Here is an 18,069-nt window from a genome sequence, read left to right on the forward strand (position 1 = left end):
GACAAAAAAACTGCTGAATGGATTTGAAATCACACAAATTAAGGGATATCGTAAAAAACTATTAAAAAACTAAAATAGTCATAGGCAGTTCATACAGCAAGACATCAGGACAGCAAAATAGTTGGACTATCAAATTAACAACTTAACACCCTGGGAAATGAAACGCAAACGAGGAAAGCCAAAAAAGAGATGAAGAGACGAGATTGACAAAGAATGTGGATCAACAAACTGGTACATAAAAACACACAATTAACTGGATTGGCAAGAAAAGGGAAAGGCCTTTGCTGAGCAGTCGGTGGCTACCACAGTCTGAAAATGATGATGATGATGATGAATGAGATAGAAACAAGGACACCCATACAGTTTAATTCATTTGCTGATGGTTGTAAACACGTTTGTTAAGAAAGTCTAAATTTCAGCAATTTTTTTCAACAAAATTGGATGTGACACCAGAAGCTGATTCAGCAAATAGCCTTAGAGGGAGAGGGGCGATTTCAGCAAAACACAATGCTGTATAAATTTACATTATAAATAAAGTAATAATATTATATATATAATAATACACCATAAATAAAGTTACTTTTTGTGTTTTGTGGGGGCAATAGCCCCAATCACCCCATTTCTGGAGCCGCCACTGTGTGACATCATTTAAAAATCAGTCCATCTGACAAGGTATCATCCTTACCGGGCTGAGTAATTTTTCAACGTGGCCACACAATTGTTGACGTCACAGTCAGTCCATCCAAGGAGGTAAATTTCCGCCACCACTTTGTGAATGAAATTGTATTGCACCTATAGAAGAATTCTTGTAATTTAGTCAATAAAAACATGAATATTAAATCATTATTTTGAAATTTATTTATTGCAGTTAATATAAGTAGTAGGCTATACTATTGATTAATTGAATCTTTATCCTAGGACTGGGAAAGCTTCTTGCAAAGCTAATCCTGGCAGTTTCGCATGTTTGTAGAGGCTTTGAATCACTGACGCAGGCCCGGTCACCGACATTGACAGAGTGAAATCTCCTGTTGTTGTTGCCGGAGAATTATTCCATCCATTAGATGCCGCTAAATGGAGAGCAGTCCTTAACGTGCGTTGCTCAAGCGCACACCCAGAGAGTCGAACCTGCGCCGCTTGATCTTGAAGCTTCTTCATTGAAGAAGTCACGCGCTAACCAACTGAGCTATGGGGGCGGACACTGAGTTTTCATTAGCTTATGCACATAAGCATAATAAATCCATTTTAGCAAAATAGAAAAATGTGATAATTTATTGACTAGATTTACTTGAAATCAATCAAAAGTTACCTGCCAACTAAAATAAAGCAAAATTTGAAACAAAACAAGGTTGAATCTTTATAGACTTCTCGTCAACAATACAAGTGAAAACAAAACTTGACGTTACTTTCATCTTGAAAGTAACCAAAATTTTAACATCTTACCAATGTCTGAACCATATTGCAGCGATCCTTTCTAATTTCCATAACAGCTGCATGTACGTCAATAGAGGATTTTGTTTCCATTTCTCTCAGGAGGTGATCAATTGCTATGAAGGCTCCTGTTCTGCCAGCACCAGCGCTGAAAGTACGTATGAAGTTAAAACGTAAGCTTCACCCATGTATTGTTTTGGAACACGTAGGCCTATTGTTTGTGTTTGGGGTTCAGGGAGTACTTTTGGGCCCGGACCGGGAATCATTTCAGGGAAGCGGAATTTTCCCCAAAAGCCCAAGTGTGAAGAAACACCACGTTTCCTTTGAAGTTTTATTGTTTTCGTTAGAAGTCTCTTGTTTGGTGGTACGGTTACTCAACGGTCCTAGTCTCACTCCACTAACCCAATTATGAAAAATTTCGAAAGAACGTAGGCTAACAATTTTTGCAAAAATTTGTCTGAAAAAGTTAAGACTTTTCCTCTTTTGTGAATTATGTTTTAATTGGCTGAGTACAAAAAGTATCACGTTACTTCACATTTCCACTGAAAACAATTGTAGTTACGGCTTACCCTCTCTGCAAAACCAACCTGCAATGGGTGACGATTGGACCCGAGGTTTCTTCTTTGTATGCCCACAACACGTCGCTGTGGAGTTGTATTATGCCTGATGTTGTTATGGGAACACCGTGATCATGCCACTCCATGAATTGATATTGCGTCACAATCACTGGTTCAACCTTGTTGAAGACATCAATGTCAACGAAAGAAAAAGAGTAGTTATGCAGAATTTTGGTCTACATTTTTGTCAATGTGATGAATCATAAAAAGGGTTGAAAATATGATAAAGTGTTGAAATTGTTTATCCAGGTTGTCCATGTCTAAGGTCACAAGATGTTCACCAAACTCAGATCTGGGGTCGCACTTAAAAACGTTTGGGAACCACTGGTTTAGAATAACAAACTGGGTGAACATCGAAACACATTGCGAACAATCATCATCTTTGCGTTTTTTACGTGTTTGACTGTAGCCTACTGGACACATCTTACATCTTTCTCTTTCTTTGATTTCATTTCCAGCTTTCTCACTACGTAGCTCCCCTTCACAAATTCCTGATTTGCTTTGATCGTGAAGTCAGTAGTTTCCAGAACGGATCCACTGTTCGGCCAATACTGAGCGCACTTTTTCTGAAAGGTTTCAACAACTTGACAAAAAATAATAATTACCTGTTTAGACAATTTTCAATGAAAATCTGAACGGTATATTTATGGTCGTCTATGACAACATACTGTAATTGATGTAGTTATGATGAAAACTTAGTAGCCTACCTCACATCAGAAAACAACTTCCTAGCCAAGCAAACAGTTCAGTCTTTTTTGTATTGCTTCAATGTTTGCAGACGTTGAATCAATACAAAACGAACCGATATGCAGACAGCAGAGTTTTCATGAACAGTCGTGTGCAAACCGGCATACCGTAATTCTCAAGACGCTTCCAAACAAGTGGTACCCACCACACGGAAATGCATTGTTACCAAACAGCCTCTTGCAAGCTACTCGTTATAATTACGTCATGCAGCAACGTATGACGAATACTTCCTTTGAATCTCAACTTCCAGTCAGTTTTGGAAAGTCACATCATCTTATGTCATTATTTTTATTACGTCATCATTCAAGAAAAGTTCAACTTTCAAAAATTATTGGACAAGTGAAAACTTGAAAAGGAGGTTTATGTGATATCACACTAGATTCGATTTCCCAGTCCATTTTGCAAAAACACCACGATCCTCTTTGCGTGATTTGTATGACCATTTTTAAATCTTTATTGAATAGCACTCCGGTGTGTAATCAACTCCAAAAATACTTCTATATACATTCCCAGACAGAAAATTAGCCGTTTTTTACCTTGAGGTACAGTAAAAACGGTTGATTTGCTTTCTGGGTTTAAATAATATTGAAACCCTCACCCTTCCTTTTTCGAATAGCTGAGCAAGCATTACTATAACTCGGCAATTTTCTTGCCATATCATGAGCCAGAAGTGCTCAATAGTATTGTCCAGTGGGCCTTGTGTGGCAATAAAAAGCTTGGGACAGTCGTAACTCTGTAAACAGGAAACTTGGTTTGAAACATTGTAAAAATAATAATAATAATAATAATAAAATTTATTTATTTCACAACAGTTAGATGTAGAATAGCATTAATATTCTGAAAACAATCCCAAATGAAATGTAAAAAATCTAAGCCAGTAAATGTAAGAAGGGCTTTTTTAATCGTTTTTACACATTGTGATCAAATCCTTTGCTTAAAACAGGGATGGAGGAACCATTTTAAAAGTAGGTGGGCCCAGAGGCGCAGCAGTCAAAGTCCAACTTCTGGGGGGCTTTGCCCCCAGACTCCCCTTGGCATTGCTGCATTCCAAGTTCTATATCATTTATACATTGAGTTTTCATGATTGCTATACGTACCAACAAGCGAAACATTTCCATTTTTGGCCCAGTTTGGCCAAAACGATTACAAAATTGTTAAATTGTGCTTTATAGTGATAAAGCTTTGGTAAAGAGTTTGCTTTGTTGAACCATAGAGAAATAAAATATAACAGGAAACAAGAAACAAAACATATAAGTTATTGGTATGTCAATCCAACAATTGTTGACAAGGGCCGGGGAGCACTTAAACCCAAACCTAACAACTAAAAGTGCAATTAAAGAGCACTTCGCCTGTTGTGAAACGTGCACTGACAATGTCTCAATCGGCCAATTTAAAATCATTTCTCGATGCAGATCTGATTTTCAGACCAAGATCATGGAAGCCTTCAGAATCAAACGCTGATATTTCTTGAACAATTGAATACTGCTAACATTTCTTGAACAATTCATTCATTTTCTTATTTGAGCAACTGTTCAACCTGATATTTGCCGCAGGAGTCATAGCAGCAATGCAATATGACACAGTACAGTAGTTGAGTAGCATAATTATTACAATAGTCAATAGTATGTTAATTGAGTTTTAGACAAAATTTAAGTAGGGGTCCGCAGAATTAATAATTTGTCTAAAGGGGTCCGTGACAACAAAAAGGTTGGGAACAACTGTTTTAGAGACAAAGTTGCTGCATCCTCTACCCTTGCTGCAGCTAAAATTACTTTCTTTATATCATCAAAAACTGCAGGTTATCTTTGTCAAATATTTCGCTACCTTTTCAAAACTATTTGGCTTTCAGAAGTGGGTGGGCCAGGCCCACCCAGAAAATAAAGTAGGTGGGCCCAAGCCCACGAGGCCCACGTGGTTCCTTCATCCCTGGCTTAAAATACAATAAGTCGAGCAATTTCACGTTCACATAAATCTATAGCAACAGTTTACGTTCAGATACGAAGCGTTGATGTAGGTGTTTTCTTTTTCATTTGCAACTTTCAAAATCACCCGAGAATGATCATCTGAAATGTATACGACATTATACAAGCGTTGTTCAAGATAAGTGATTCATTGGTAGCAAATATATCTTAACGCTTGGAAGGCAAAAAGATACAATTTATGTCTATTGCAGAAAAATACCTTCTAATGCATTAAAGTTGTACTAACATGAGTAGGACCAGCAAGCAGTATGATTGTAGGAGTTTTTAAGTTTTTACATTTTTAAACAAAACCCATGGCCAAATATCAGGGGCTTGTGTATTAAGTATGACGAGACGAAAGGGGTGGGAAAATAGAAATAAAACTGTTTTTTTTCAAAGACTCATTCGCTAATTCAATTTGTAGTTGCAGTAAAGTGTGCAATCAAGTTGCTTGTACTAAAAATACTACAGCTTTTTATTTTTAAATTTCATTTTGCTACAATGGTAGGTCTTTGAGGAAAGAGATGTTTTTTCTCAAAGTGAAACCAAGTTATTCGGAAGGAATTTAACACGAAACTAAAATAAAACATAGAATTTTGAGCGGAAAATTAATATTTTGACATTTCAAAATATTTTATTCTTGCTGCCCAACGTAATGGGGTTGTTGGTATCTAAAGAGAATATCCTATCAAAACTAGCGGAAAATTCAATTAAAACAGAAGCATAAAAATTGCAGGCCTATCGCATTTTTGCGTTGTTGATATCTTAATTTTGCGAATAACATGCCAAAGGTACATTAGAAAGAATAGCTGGAGGAAAACAATAATTTGGTCAAAAATTTCTGTTCTTATATGCCACTTACAAGGTACGATGTTCTTATAGCGATTTAACTTTCGATGTTTCTCCAATTGTCCAATTTGTTTTGAAGGTTCGTTGTGGCCTGTTGATGCTTCGATTGCCTGAGATTTAACAAAGGGTTCATCTTTGAGCTACGTTTCAACCGAACAACTTTCACTATTACGATCAATTTTGGATACATTTAGCAGATTTATTTATATTATCCATTCTTGTATCCTATGGTTGAAAACTTAGAGTGATAAATGGACTGAAAAGTAAGAGAAGACGATCATCACGTCAATTCCAAGGTCTCGACGTTGCCATGTTGACGTCCTTTTAAGAGTCGGACAGACGTTGGAAAGACAAGGAATTGTCAAAATAGCAAAACCTGTACTTACCGCAAACTGGTTGCTTAAGGTTTTGTTGTGAGAATCCATGAGACTGTGATACGTGTTTTGAAAGCATGATAGTAGAATAGCAGTGTCACTTTTTGCTTTCGGCTTGTATTCGATGTTGATGTACGTGTCATTTCCTGAGCCATCTATATAAGACAGAATGGAAAGTTAACAACAAAAATAGTAGGCTTATTATTGCGCACGTTATGAAAGCAACACTTGTCTGGGCCAGACATTTGTGCAGTGTATAAACAACAACACAAGAAAGAAACAAAACAACTTGAAAATAGCAACTTTGCTTTTCTTTTTTGACACAATAACAAGCCAGAGCTGATATCGTCATTGGTTGTCTTTTGGGCCAAGTGGCTATCTGTTAGCCAACCCAGATTAAGATGGTTTTCTATTACACTGAACGATTGCTGAAGAGAAACTGGCGGTTGGTCGTATAGCCCAAGATCTGTATTTCTTCGATTCCGTTTGGTGGTTGAAGGATAGTAATTGTTGTTGACAAGATCTCCTGGTTTCTTCTTGGACGAAGAAAATACCACTTCTCTTATTTAAAACGGGTTTAAAAATTTTTTTCTTGGCAACAGGAGATTTTTGATTTAAGAATTTAGTTTCTAATCATCAACTATATCTGATGATTCTTTTTCTCCTTTGTCTGAACCTTTATGTTCTTCTCCCACTTTAAGGGTCAGGGGCTCTGCCTACCAGCACCCTTGAGCAGTGGTGGCGACTCGGTCTAGATGTTTGCGCAGGTGTCGAGCAGCTACTGAATTGATTCGTCGTCCTGTTCACGCGGACCACGCACACCATTTCACGTGTGGAAGATGGCGCAGTTGCAGATAACGTGGTCTGGGGTTTGTTCCTCCTTGTCACACTCACAGATCGCTGATGGAGTCATTTCCCATTTATGCATGTTGGAGTGAAATAGTCCGACGCCAGTGTGAGGGCAGCCGAGCCGCACTACTCATGATTAAGACAGTTAGAAAAAATATTTCAAAGTTAGTCGTTTTGTTTCGATTCAAAACTCTTGTTTCGATTTGTTTATTTCAAATCTTTTTTTTTACATCTGTACACTTGTTATACCCTGAACACTGAAAAGATTTTCCTTGATCGATCAATACCAAATCAGTTTCTTTGAATCTGATCTTGTGTTTCTTGTAAAATTTTTAATTGTAGCTGAAGTGCACTTTAGAAGGGTTCTCATTATTGAACTTCACAACGTCCATAAATGACACTAATGAAAAACATCGTTCAAATGAAGATGTCAGTTACAGACTACTGGGTATCAAACTTAGATAGTTGTAGTTTTGTTCAGAGCCGATTGAAGCCAAGCGACATTCATGTTTGAAAGGGACTGCAAGAGAACGTTTGAGGTTCTATAGATAAGTTCCAGTAAAACGTGAAAGCTTTTCCAACCAAAAAAAACTAGCATTAAACAGATGGCAATTATGTTTGCCGTTGCTATAGAAGATGTTGTGTTTTAAGCCTTCTGACTGATGGTTGTAGACTTGTCCTTTGTGTCTTTAAAGCCGAGGGTAAATCCGTTCACCATTCTGGAATAGCGATGTTTACCCACAAGAAGAACCTTATTACTGGACAAGAGCGTAGCCAGCACAAAATTTGCGGGGGGCGGGGAAATGCAAATTACCGCACATGTCAGTGAGCCCGGCCTGGGGGGTCTCAATCAGCAAGTTTTGAGAAAAAAATACCTAAAAGTTGAGCATTCTAAGAGTATTTTCAGCCTAATACAAGAACAAAACTCTGTCAAATGATGCTGTAACAGAGGTTAATATGCTTATTTAAAATATTTCGCGGGCAGGGGGGCAATTGTACCCTTTGCCTCACTAACTAGCCCCTATGCTACTGGATGTTACTTCATTGCAGTGTATAGCTGCACCTTATCCGTTGCTGGTAGGCTACATGGTGACAAACTTATAAAATATGAAAGGTCAAGGAAAGATATTCTATTAGAATCCCGGATATTTCTTGGTGTAAAAAAATGTTTTCCAGTTGAATCAAAATTAAGAACCATTGATTGATACCTTGCAAAGTAACCCCATTTGTTTGTGATGGTTCAATCAGATGCGAACTGGCGTTCTTTGTTTTGCCATTTCTTCTGCCAGTGAGTCGATAGAACGTAACATGAATGCTGTGTCTACAAAAACAATACAACTGTATGCAAAGTCAAGTTCGTACTTGTAGGTAAATCAAACCAATAAACAAACAACCAAGTAAATTAGCTAAATCTCAATCAATCAATCAATCAATCGTTTATTTATCAAAAAACAAAACACAAAAGTGACATAAAACAATAATACATACAATGTTGAGGTTTTGTTATTGATAGGGAGACAACGAAACGACCATACGGTCAACTAGTCAGTTGCCACCCTGGAAAGAATAATTTGAGTTATGAAACTAATCAACAATTTAACCAAATTAGTTACAATCAAAAAAGAAAACACAAACAAGACTAATACTTCGACTAGTAGCTTACAATTAATTGTCAGCTTCATAAAATTGTGTGCGAGATTTTCCAACAAATAGTAATCATGAAAATCAGTGGACACTGGACACCATGACAATAGACATTGTTGAATGTAAGAGCTTAGGCCAAATGAAGACCCACTTATCAAGTATCATAACTTTGCAAAGCTGATGCTTTGCTATGTTTTTTGAAATCATAAAAAGATAACTTTTTGAGATTGCTTGGAACCTCTGACCACACTACTGGTCCAAATACTTGTATGGATTTTTTGCCAAATTCTGTATTAGTGCGTTTAACAAAATAATTATTGTTTGCTTGATATCTAGTGTTATGGTTGTGGATGAGTGAAGAACTTGTGAACAATGCACAGTAGGCAGAAGGGTACAAGTTCATGCAGACTCTGAACATGTGTTTTTTTACTTCCAGTGTACATATGTCTTCCAGCTTTAAGATATTCATTTTAAAAAATAATGGACTGGTATGGGCTCTATAATCGCTTTTTGTGATTATTCTTATTATTCTTTTTTGCATTTTTCTGAGAGGGTCTAGAACTTTGTTGCAAGCTTTACCCCAGCTAGTAATGCAATATTGAAGGTGGGAGTAAATTAAAGTATAATAAACGGTTGTCAATGTGTCTGAATTCACATAATCTCTCAGTTTTAATAGTGCCCAAGAACCCTTTGCAACTTTCCCACAGACTTGTTCTATGTGGTGTTTCCACGTTAACTTATTATCAATATAGACACCAAGGTACTTGATTTGATCTTTTTGCTGAATTGGTTTACTCCCAATCTTAATGTTAACATTTCTTATTTGTTTTTTGTTTGTAATAAGCATGTATTCTGTTTTTGTAAAATTTATTGATAACCTGTTAAGTTTCATCCAAGTGAGAACCTTTTCGAGTTCTGTGTTCACATTTTGTTGTAAGTCATTCTCACATTTGTCTGCCATCATTAGATTTGTGTCGTCAGCAAATAATTTAACAGTCATTTTTGTTGAGTTTGGCAGATCATTTACATACAACAAAAAGAGGAGAGGTCCTAATGTTGAACCCTGGGGAACTCCACAGGTAACTTTTCTAGAAGTGGACGGAACACCATTAACAACTGTGTATTGTTGACGGTTGCTGATGTAACTTTTTAACAACTGTTGGGAATGGCCTCGAAATCCATATTTTTCTATTTTTTTAATGAGAATAGTATGGTCGACTGTATCAAAAGCCTTAGCAAGATCAAGAAATACCGAACAGGTGGTTTTTTTGTTATCAAGATTTGCTAAAATGTCATCACAAATGTTTGAAACAGCAAGTGAAGTGGAATACTCTGGCCTAAAACCAAATTGGTGAGATGTAATAAGGTCTTTTTTTGCTAGATATTTGTGCATTTGGTCAAACAGGCATTTTTCAAATACTTTTGTAAAAGGTGACAGGATTGATATTGGTCGGTAGTTGCTGCAGCTTTTTTTAGATCCATTTTTATGTATAGGAGTCACTTGAGCAATTTTTAGGATGTCAGGATATTCACCTTGATTAATACATTCATTGAATAGATTAGTGAGGATGGGTGCTATTACTAATGAGGATAACTTTATAAATTTCATAGGTATTCCATTGAAGCCGGTACTTTTAGAGCACGACAAATTGTTCAGATGTTTAAGCACTTCTTCTTCAGTGATGGGTGACAGAAAAAAGGAATATGGAACACTTCGAAAATTTAGTGGAGACCCAGTGGTTGACAAAGGAATCTTCGATGCCATTGAAGGACCAATTTCAGTGAAATAATCATTGAAACAATTGCTCACTTGTGTTGGTTCAGATAAGATTTCATTATTAAGATTGATTATTTCTTTTGGTATTTTTGCATTTTTCTTTTTGTGTTTAATGATATCATTTATGGTTTCCCATGTCTTTCCAGTGTTGTGTTTGCTCTCTGAAATTAAAAAGTTGTAATGCATCTTTTTTGCTCGTTCCCTAATATGAGTGAGCAAATTTCTATATTTTTTGTAGGCATCATGAGCAGATGTATCAGTTGGTGTTTTTATTTTTAGGGAATATAATTTGTTTTTGGTTTTGATAGAGTTTAAGATTGCTTTTGTTATCCATGGTTTAGCCTTGAGCTTTTTTTCTTTTCTTGTCAAGATTCGAGGTGGTGCATGTTTATTAAGTATGTCGTTATATGTATCTATAAAGTCATTAAATTGATTATGGATTGATTGATCTAATGTACAGTGATTTGTAAGAGAATTCTCAAGATCACATAAGAACGTTTCTGCCGAAAAATTTCTTGTATCTCTAATTGTATGAGTATGTTTCCCCTCTTTGGGTTTCATTGACTGTATTGCAATTGTAATTGGAAAATGATCAGAAATGTCATGTAGCAAAGTATGGCACATAATTTTATTTTTTAAGTCATTTGTGTAAAAATGATCAATTAAAGTTGAGCTTTTAGCGGTTACTCGGGTAGGAGTCTCCACTAGTTGCTGACAGCCACAACTGAGAAGTGTATCAGAGTAGGCCTTGACAGATGAGTTAACATCTTTTTTTGAAAGATCAATGTTAATGTCACCACATATATAGTAGTTCCTGTTTAGATTATTTATTGTGTCAATACATTCACAGAGTTTCATTTGAAATTCATCAAGTTTATGTTGAGGATGTCTGTAAAGAACACCAAATAAACAGTGCCTATTATTTGTTGCTGGTATGTTTACCCACAATTCTTCACAACCTTTTATGTTTAAACCAAAATTGTCCAATTGATTATATGTTATTGAATGGTTTATGTACATTCCCACACCACCTGCTACTGATTTAGTGTCTGCATGTGTACTGTGAGAACAAATAAAATTGTATCCCTGCAACTGGACAAACTGAGTACGATTATCATTAAGCCAGGTTTCTGATACGGCAATTATATCTGGTAGCCTTGGCATTTCAGTGAGCAATGATTCTAGTTTTGCAAGATTAGCAACTAAGCTTCTCATATTCACATGGAGTAATAACAGTTGATTCTTTTCATAGACATTTATCTTTGAAGATAGATCCTTGATTTCACAATAACTTTGGCTTTGATCACGCAAAAGCTCATTTACCTTGTAAGGTTTATCATTATTAAGTGTAGTTAGGTCTAGATTTGATATGTTATTAAAAGGAATAATGCATGACATGCATTTGTTACAGTAGTATGGCTCATCAGAGGCTCCAAGTTTTTTAAATTGTGGCAAAGTTAAAGATATGCACTTCAAGTGTGCCCACTGATCACATATGTCACAGCAAATTGAATTCTGGTTTCTTTTACAAGATTTCTGACATACATGGCATAAGTGAGGTGTCATTTAAGTAAAAACCTTGTTTTGTTTTGCGGTATAAAGAATAGTTTAGAAACACTTAACAGTATCAGAGAGTACTAACTGATTTTTCATCAGTAATATGTAAATAATGTATCATGTCTATCATAAAAAGAAATTTAAAGCTCACGATTTTCAATGTTGAAGGGCATAAAAATTTTCTTACTGCTGTCTTTTGCTTTGGTGTAAAATATTTTCCCATCTGTTGTCCAGTACGAATGGATTTATTTTTCCTGCCTTTTTGTTTCTAATATTCTGATGCATTTCAGTCTTTGAGTTGTGAGCGACTCAGTGATCAGAAGTTTGGTTCCTTTTAATTTTCGTTTCTGAGAATACACCATATATTTTATGTGATAGTTTGTAAATTTGACAATTAAAGGTCTGCAATGGTTTGGCTTTGCTTTTAGCCTATGGCTTCTGTCAATATCTTTTTGTGTGATGGTGATGTCCAATTTTTCTTTTAAAAATTTTTCTACAATCTTGTCAGTATTTTCCTTTGTTTCTTCTGGCATTCCATGTATCAAGATACAATTTCTTCTTGAGTATTGTTCTAATTCTTCTTGTTTTCTTTCAACTTCTTTAAATTTGTTGTCCAGTTGAGCACTTTTTTCTTTGACAGAAGCATTTATTTGATTTTCCATCTGTTGTTGAAATACTTTATTTCCAAGAAGATGTTTTACCAGTTTTTGAGCTATCTCATCCATGAGAGCTTCGTCTTGCTTGATGCATGTTTCAATGGGTAATGTCTTTCTCTCTGATATTACTTCATCTAATATGTTTGTAGTGGCCAGAATCCTTTTGATTTCTTCTTTAACTGTGTTTTGGGCCATTGCCAATTTTAAATTTAGATACAGTTAAGTAATTAAAAAATAAATTAAATCAGCTAGAACTGCAAAAACTCCTAGTGATCCATAAACCTTGATTACAAATAGAATCTAGCATGTGGCAAGCATATTACAACTATACTGTGTATAATAGCAAATTAATACTTCTCACGTAGGTCTACGCCAACCTTATGAATAGAGTAAAGGATAAATAAAGGTCACAAAACAAAGTAGTCAGCCGAATGAAATGTATTAATTAGGAAACCAAAAACTGTTACATATTGTTGGCTAAGGTCACGTATAACGAGTTCTTCCTTAGTAAGTTTTAGTCTACCTTGATTCCATTGTGTGCGACTCATCTGACCTGATGAGACATGTGTGATTATGCCGAGTTACCCTCAACGTCAGTTGTGATGCTTAGATCTATAATGGTAACCTTAAAATAAACTTACCGTTTCACTATTACAATCCCAACAATAACAACAACCACAAGCAGTGCCAACGCAGCAACCGACGCTCCGATTATTATGCCTGAAAACAGTTTTTGTTTATATAAGGAGACGATTCTCTGATATTAGTTCAACTAAATGCTGAACTAATATCAGCTGCATAGTCGAGTGGTGGGAGTTCTGACACGACACTCCAAAGGGCGCCCGTCGACACCGCTCAAACGCACGCGGTTGCATTATTGGCAGGACATTTAAAGGCATGCCTGAAAGTGGACACGAAGATTGGCTGTTTTGCCTTTCGGTCCACTTAATCTAAATCTTCCACCACCGGCCAAAAGATTGGATACAATAAAAAACTAACGAAGTGTTGGAAAATGGGACTGTGAATAGAGGCACAAAATGTGCCAAGTAGTACCAAATTACTGCTCTACAAAGGGATGGCTAATTATTATTTTTATATTATACCTCCTTTCGCGCAATGAATTTCCTCTACCAAATATATTACCATTACATTGTTATTTCAAATGTAAGAGAGAACCAAAGATTACATAAAGTCGCAAAAATGTTTGTAAATTGCAGTGTTCTTTATAATCATAGTGAAAATAGAGACAAGAATATTTTTTTTATTATCATTATTTAATATGTGCAATATAATTCAGCAAAAAGTAGTGACGTTTCTAATATTATTTGAATGTTGAACTGGCAAATAAACCTTTATTACTTTCAGCATGACGAATTATTTTAGTCTACCTGTGTTACTTCCTGTGTTACTTCCGTCTTCTTCGTCACCCGTGTATGCGTTTGAAGGTGTGTTATACACGCTTGCTTCACCAGAGGTGAAAGTTATGGTTCCATCAGGACGAAGCAAAGAAGAAATGATGTAAAATCTGAAAAGATTGTATACGTAATACAAACAATAAATGTATTAATGCTACAAAAAGTGCTCAATGCCAAGCGAAAAGCCAAGCGGAGCGAATTACATCAACATTAGTTACTGTTACCCTGCTTCACTTTAATAGGATCGTCAGAAGAAACTTATTCAAATAGAATAATCAAATGATCCTATCAAGAAATCAAATGATATTATTAAGATGAAACAGACTGAAGGTTTTTCGTAAATCAGTAACTAATTTTAATAATTGTAACATATATATATATATATATATATAAATTTCTTTTTTTAAATTAAACTTTTGTTGTGAGAATACAGATAGGGGAGATCGGGGCAAGTTCTGCAACGGGGCAAGTTGTGCAAGTTCCCGTTTGTATGGAAATAAATAGCGTAACGAATCTTTAACGCCATTATTGTATTTTATCTATAATTCCTTTGAAGCACGTGAATCGCAGTTATCAGTTTTTTGGGCAGGTTAGGCTTGATCAACGATATAAGGTGTTTAGGTCTTAGGATCTAAATTTGGATGCAAACGAAATTTTGATTTTTGGATCCACAGTAGAACTAGTCAAACTTTAGCAGTAGGGGTCAGTAGACATATTATGATGTAGTTGTATTTTCGCAGGTAAAATTTTTTCGTACATTTGTTAGTTTTCTTGAAATTTTTTGTTCTTTAAAAAAAGTGTGAATGGGGCAAGTTGTGCAATTGATGACGGGGCAAGTTGTGCAACTGTAATATGGTCGTAACATGTTGCTCATCTTGCCCCTGGCACTAGTGTTGCTCAACTTACCCCATGGTGCTACACAGCTTGCCCACCATGGTGTTGCACAACTTGCCCCGGAAAAATAATCCGGGGCAAGTTGCGCAATCGTTACTTAAACTTGAATACAGTGCAAAATATAAAATAAAACCAACCAGTTTTTGTCTTAAAACTTGGCTTATTAACATGTTTTTAAAATGCAATACTTGAGTCTTCGAAAAAGTTAAAAAAAAAAAAAAAAATTTTGATTTAAAAAAAACCTGCTCAACTTGCCCCGGTCTCCCCTAAATATACTTTTTCCTTAGCCAGTTAAATTCTGCATGCCAAACAATCGACTTCGATTGCTAACCAGATCATCTTCAAAAAAAGCTCATTTAAATAAATCCCATTCGAGTCATTCAGCATTTTGTGTTGTTTTCAAAACATATAAAACTGGGGATATTTTTTCACATTGCTTTATAAATCATCTACCTATAAGAGTTATAATAGTGTGTAGGACAGCAGCCCACGTCTCCAGTATGATGAGAAGTAACTTCTCTTCATGGGCTATACTTTTTCACGAAAGCAGTGATAGTCTCTGAATTAGTCTATTAATTATATTACCTGTAAACTTTGTTGGGAACAAGAGGATAATTCCTCGCTTGGTAGACTGATTCACTCTTTGTCACGCTTCCTTTCGGCGATGATGACGTTCTGTTAGACTCCCCAGTGACGTCACAGCTTGTATTTTGTCCGTTCCCAAGAACAAACGTTTTTGGTTGAGCTTTTTTATCACTGCAATCGTGAAGCATAGTTTGTGAGTTGTTTATTAATTGCATAAATAAACGACTAGAATCAACACACTATTCAATTATTTTTCCATGCACACCATCTTGTGCATGTGGCTCAGATTTTCAGACTGCATACCACATTGTCTACCAATGCCCTGTAACCGACCCCTGGGTAGATATGTGGACCTAACAACGCTCGATAAACACACTATTTTTTATTTTTTTCATTGAAAAGATGCTAAAGCCATAGAAAGGATCAGGCACTAAGGCACTTCCTCTATGGGCAATCACAAATCTAAAACTTCAACGAATCATTAAATGATATAAAACTGTAAAGTTTTTGCTTGAAGTCGATAAACACACAATTCATTGGCTGCTGTGCCTGTACTTAACAACGTGACATGCGCAAGAAGAAGAAGACATTCGCCTTTAACCATTGTTTCATCTTTATTATGAATTTCAATAGTTTAGAAGAATTTCTTAAACTCCGCTTTCAAAAACTAGGCGATGTTTAAAAATGCACTTGTCAATATTTTGCAGGTTGATAATAATGACGTTAAGTTTGCTAGTTTCTTCTTATAAAAGTAGTTTCATAGTAATAAAGCAGATTAATGAAATTTCATATCATCTTTACATACCATACATATCGGTAGCATCAAACTAAGAGTGCTTGTTTGAAAAAAAAAAAAAAAACGTTTTACACTTAGATCTTACTCACAAAAACACAATTCACTCACTGCTTTACTGCTAATGCCAAGTAAGGGGCTCCATTGAAAGAGTTAGAGATTCTCAAGTTATCGAGGAAGGCTTGCGTAGGTGGCTGAAGTTGCTGTTCTGTCACTTGCTCAGTTGTGTACTGCGCAACGAGGAAATAGCAACTGCAATACAATATTTAGAAAATCTTTATTTTAACAGCATGATATATTTAGATCCACCTGTGTACATCATTCAATATTTTTCTGACCTCTGATGAAATTGACCAAAGTAATACATTTTAGATAAGGGGTGTCCAAATTGTGGCCGTAAAAAAACTTCCCAGGCGAGGTTACTATCATCTCAAGGCTAAATCAAAATTCAAAGACAAAAAATTATTGAAATTATAAAGAGACTTGACAATGATCATATTCAGCAAAAATCCTGCCAGTGCCCGTTAAATTTGTAAGTTTGTAACACAACAAAGTACTTTTTATCTATCAAAGCTCTACTTTTGCCATAACTAGTTTACTGGTGTGTGTGTGTGTGTGTGTGTGTGTGTGTGTGTGTGTGTGTGTGTGTGTGTTTTTGACTTGGTAATCACTTTCTAGAAGCTGTTACGAAATTACCTAGCTATCATTACGAAGTACCCTAAGTACAGTAGTTACATATTTACAACTCTCGTTATTGCAAGTTCTTTAATTCGGTTGGTCATGCAAAAAAACTACACTGAGAACATTGTCTGACGTTTAGGATCAAGCATGAGACTATATTTACCTATTAATATAAGGTTAAAATATCTATTAGAAAATACCGGTCACCTGATAGGTCCGTTGTCTTCGCAAGATGACGTAAATGTGACGTTGGCTGACGTATCAGACGATCCGTTCAAGATGGGAAGCAAAAAAGTCGATGGTTCTTTAAAAGTATTTCAAAATGAACATTTTTGACATGTAACTTATTTATATCCGATAAGTCTATGTTTTACTACAATAATTTCTAAAAACAATATTTGATTATTTATTACCGTGCATTACAATTATTTAATCAGCTTTGAATCATACTTTTTTCTCTATTAATATTAAACTATTACACATTAAGGTGATGAGCAGAAAACAGTAGAGATTTCTATTATTCAAATGTAACTTATATACTTTATAACACCCCTTAAATTCAGGACCTTAAGGCACATCTTGTAGGGCACCTATTGAGAATACAACATAGAAAGTCACGCAAGAATTCATACATCATTGAGTTTCAGAATAAGTCTTGGCACAAAATCGAGTTGCTTCTTAATTTTACACCAGATGGCCATACTTGATTGAGAAATGTACCCAACCTACAAACCAGCCAAATATCTTGAAATTAACAACTCTCGAGCAAACTCTGTTTCAGCAACAATAAGTTGAGACCCTTTTTTATATAATATGTTAAATTGATTTTTTAAATTCTATTGCGTTTATGTATTTCATTGTTTACTTTAACATCTAACACCTCACCATTGTTTACTGTAAATGAATGCAATTTATTTTCTTTATCCATGTCACTGCTTGCCCAGCATGAAATGTTGCGTCTTCCAAGACACACTTCCCCATCCACCATCTTTAATTTTGCTTCAACAACATTTCCAGTCACAGAAGTTTCAAGAGAGAATGAAGAGTCGGTTGAATTTGATATTATTTCATCCGATTGGTTAAATTTGTTGTTTGTAATCTTCCAAGTTACTATCGGTATTGGGTTTCCCTCCACTTTACAAGCCAAGACGAAACTGTTGCTGAAGATATCTGATGGAGGTTCAGCCTCAGCTAGACGAGGTGGAACTGTAATCACAATTGCACCAATGAATTATCTTCAAT

The 18,069-nt window shown here is 35.6% G+C and overlaps 1 protein-coding gene across 2 annotated transcripts in view; it reads right to left on the bottom strand.

The window, feature by feature from the left end:
* The window catches only part of LOC145786609 (receptor-type tyrosine-protein phosphatase alpha-like), a 53,887-nt gene that overhangs the window by 17,929 nt on the left and 17,889 nt on the right, over positions 1-18,069 (bottom strand). Inside the window, exons 1-11 of one of the 2 annotated variants that reach the window (XM_082598295.1) lie at positions 11,991-12,289; positions 8,314-8,382; positions 8,034-8,146; positions 5,989-6,131; positions 5,616-5,712; positions 4,782-4,855; positions 3,391-3,525; positions 2,474-2,611; positions 2,016-2,164; positions 1,441-1,576; positions 686-792 (exon numbers count right to left, since the gene is read on the bottom strand). In XM_082598295.1, the coding sequence (XP_082454421.1) occupies positions 686-792; positions 1,441-1,576; positions 2,016-2,164; positions 2,474-2,611; positions 3,391-3,525; positions 4,782-4,855; positions 5,616-5,712; positions 5,989-6,027 (875 nt within the window). In that variant the 5' untranslated portion in view covers positions 6,028-6,131; positions 8,034-8,146; positions 8,314-8,382; positions 11,991-12,289. Of the gene's footprint in view, positions 1-685; positions 793-1,440; positions 1,577-2,015; positions 2,165-2,473; positions 2,612-3,390; positions 3,526-4,781; positions 4,856-5,615; positions 5,713-5,988; positions 6,132-8,033; positions 8,147-8,313; positions 8,383-11,990; positions 12,290-13,100; positions 13,180-13,847; positions 13,985-15,353; positions 15,525-16,257; positions 16,399-17,034; positions 17,132-17,712; positions 18,034-18,069 lie in introns of those variants that run through there. The other variant, XR_014291304.1, reaches the window with a different exon arrangement.

The sequence above is a fragment of the Aplidium turbinatum genome, chromosome 17 (assembly GCF_918807975.1).
Source record: "Aplidium turbinatum chromosome 17, kaAplTurb1.1, whole genome shotgun sequence".
Taxonomy (NCBI): Eukaryota; Metazoa; Chordata; class Ascidiacea; order Aplousobranchia; family Polyclinidae; genus Aplidium; species Aplidium turbinatum.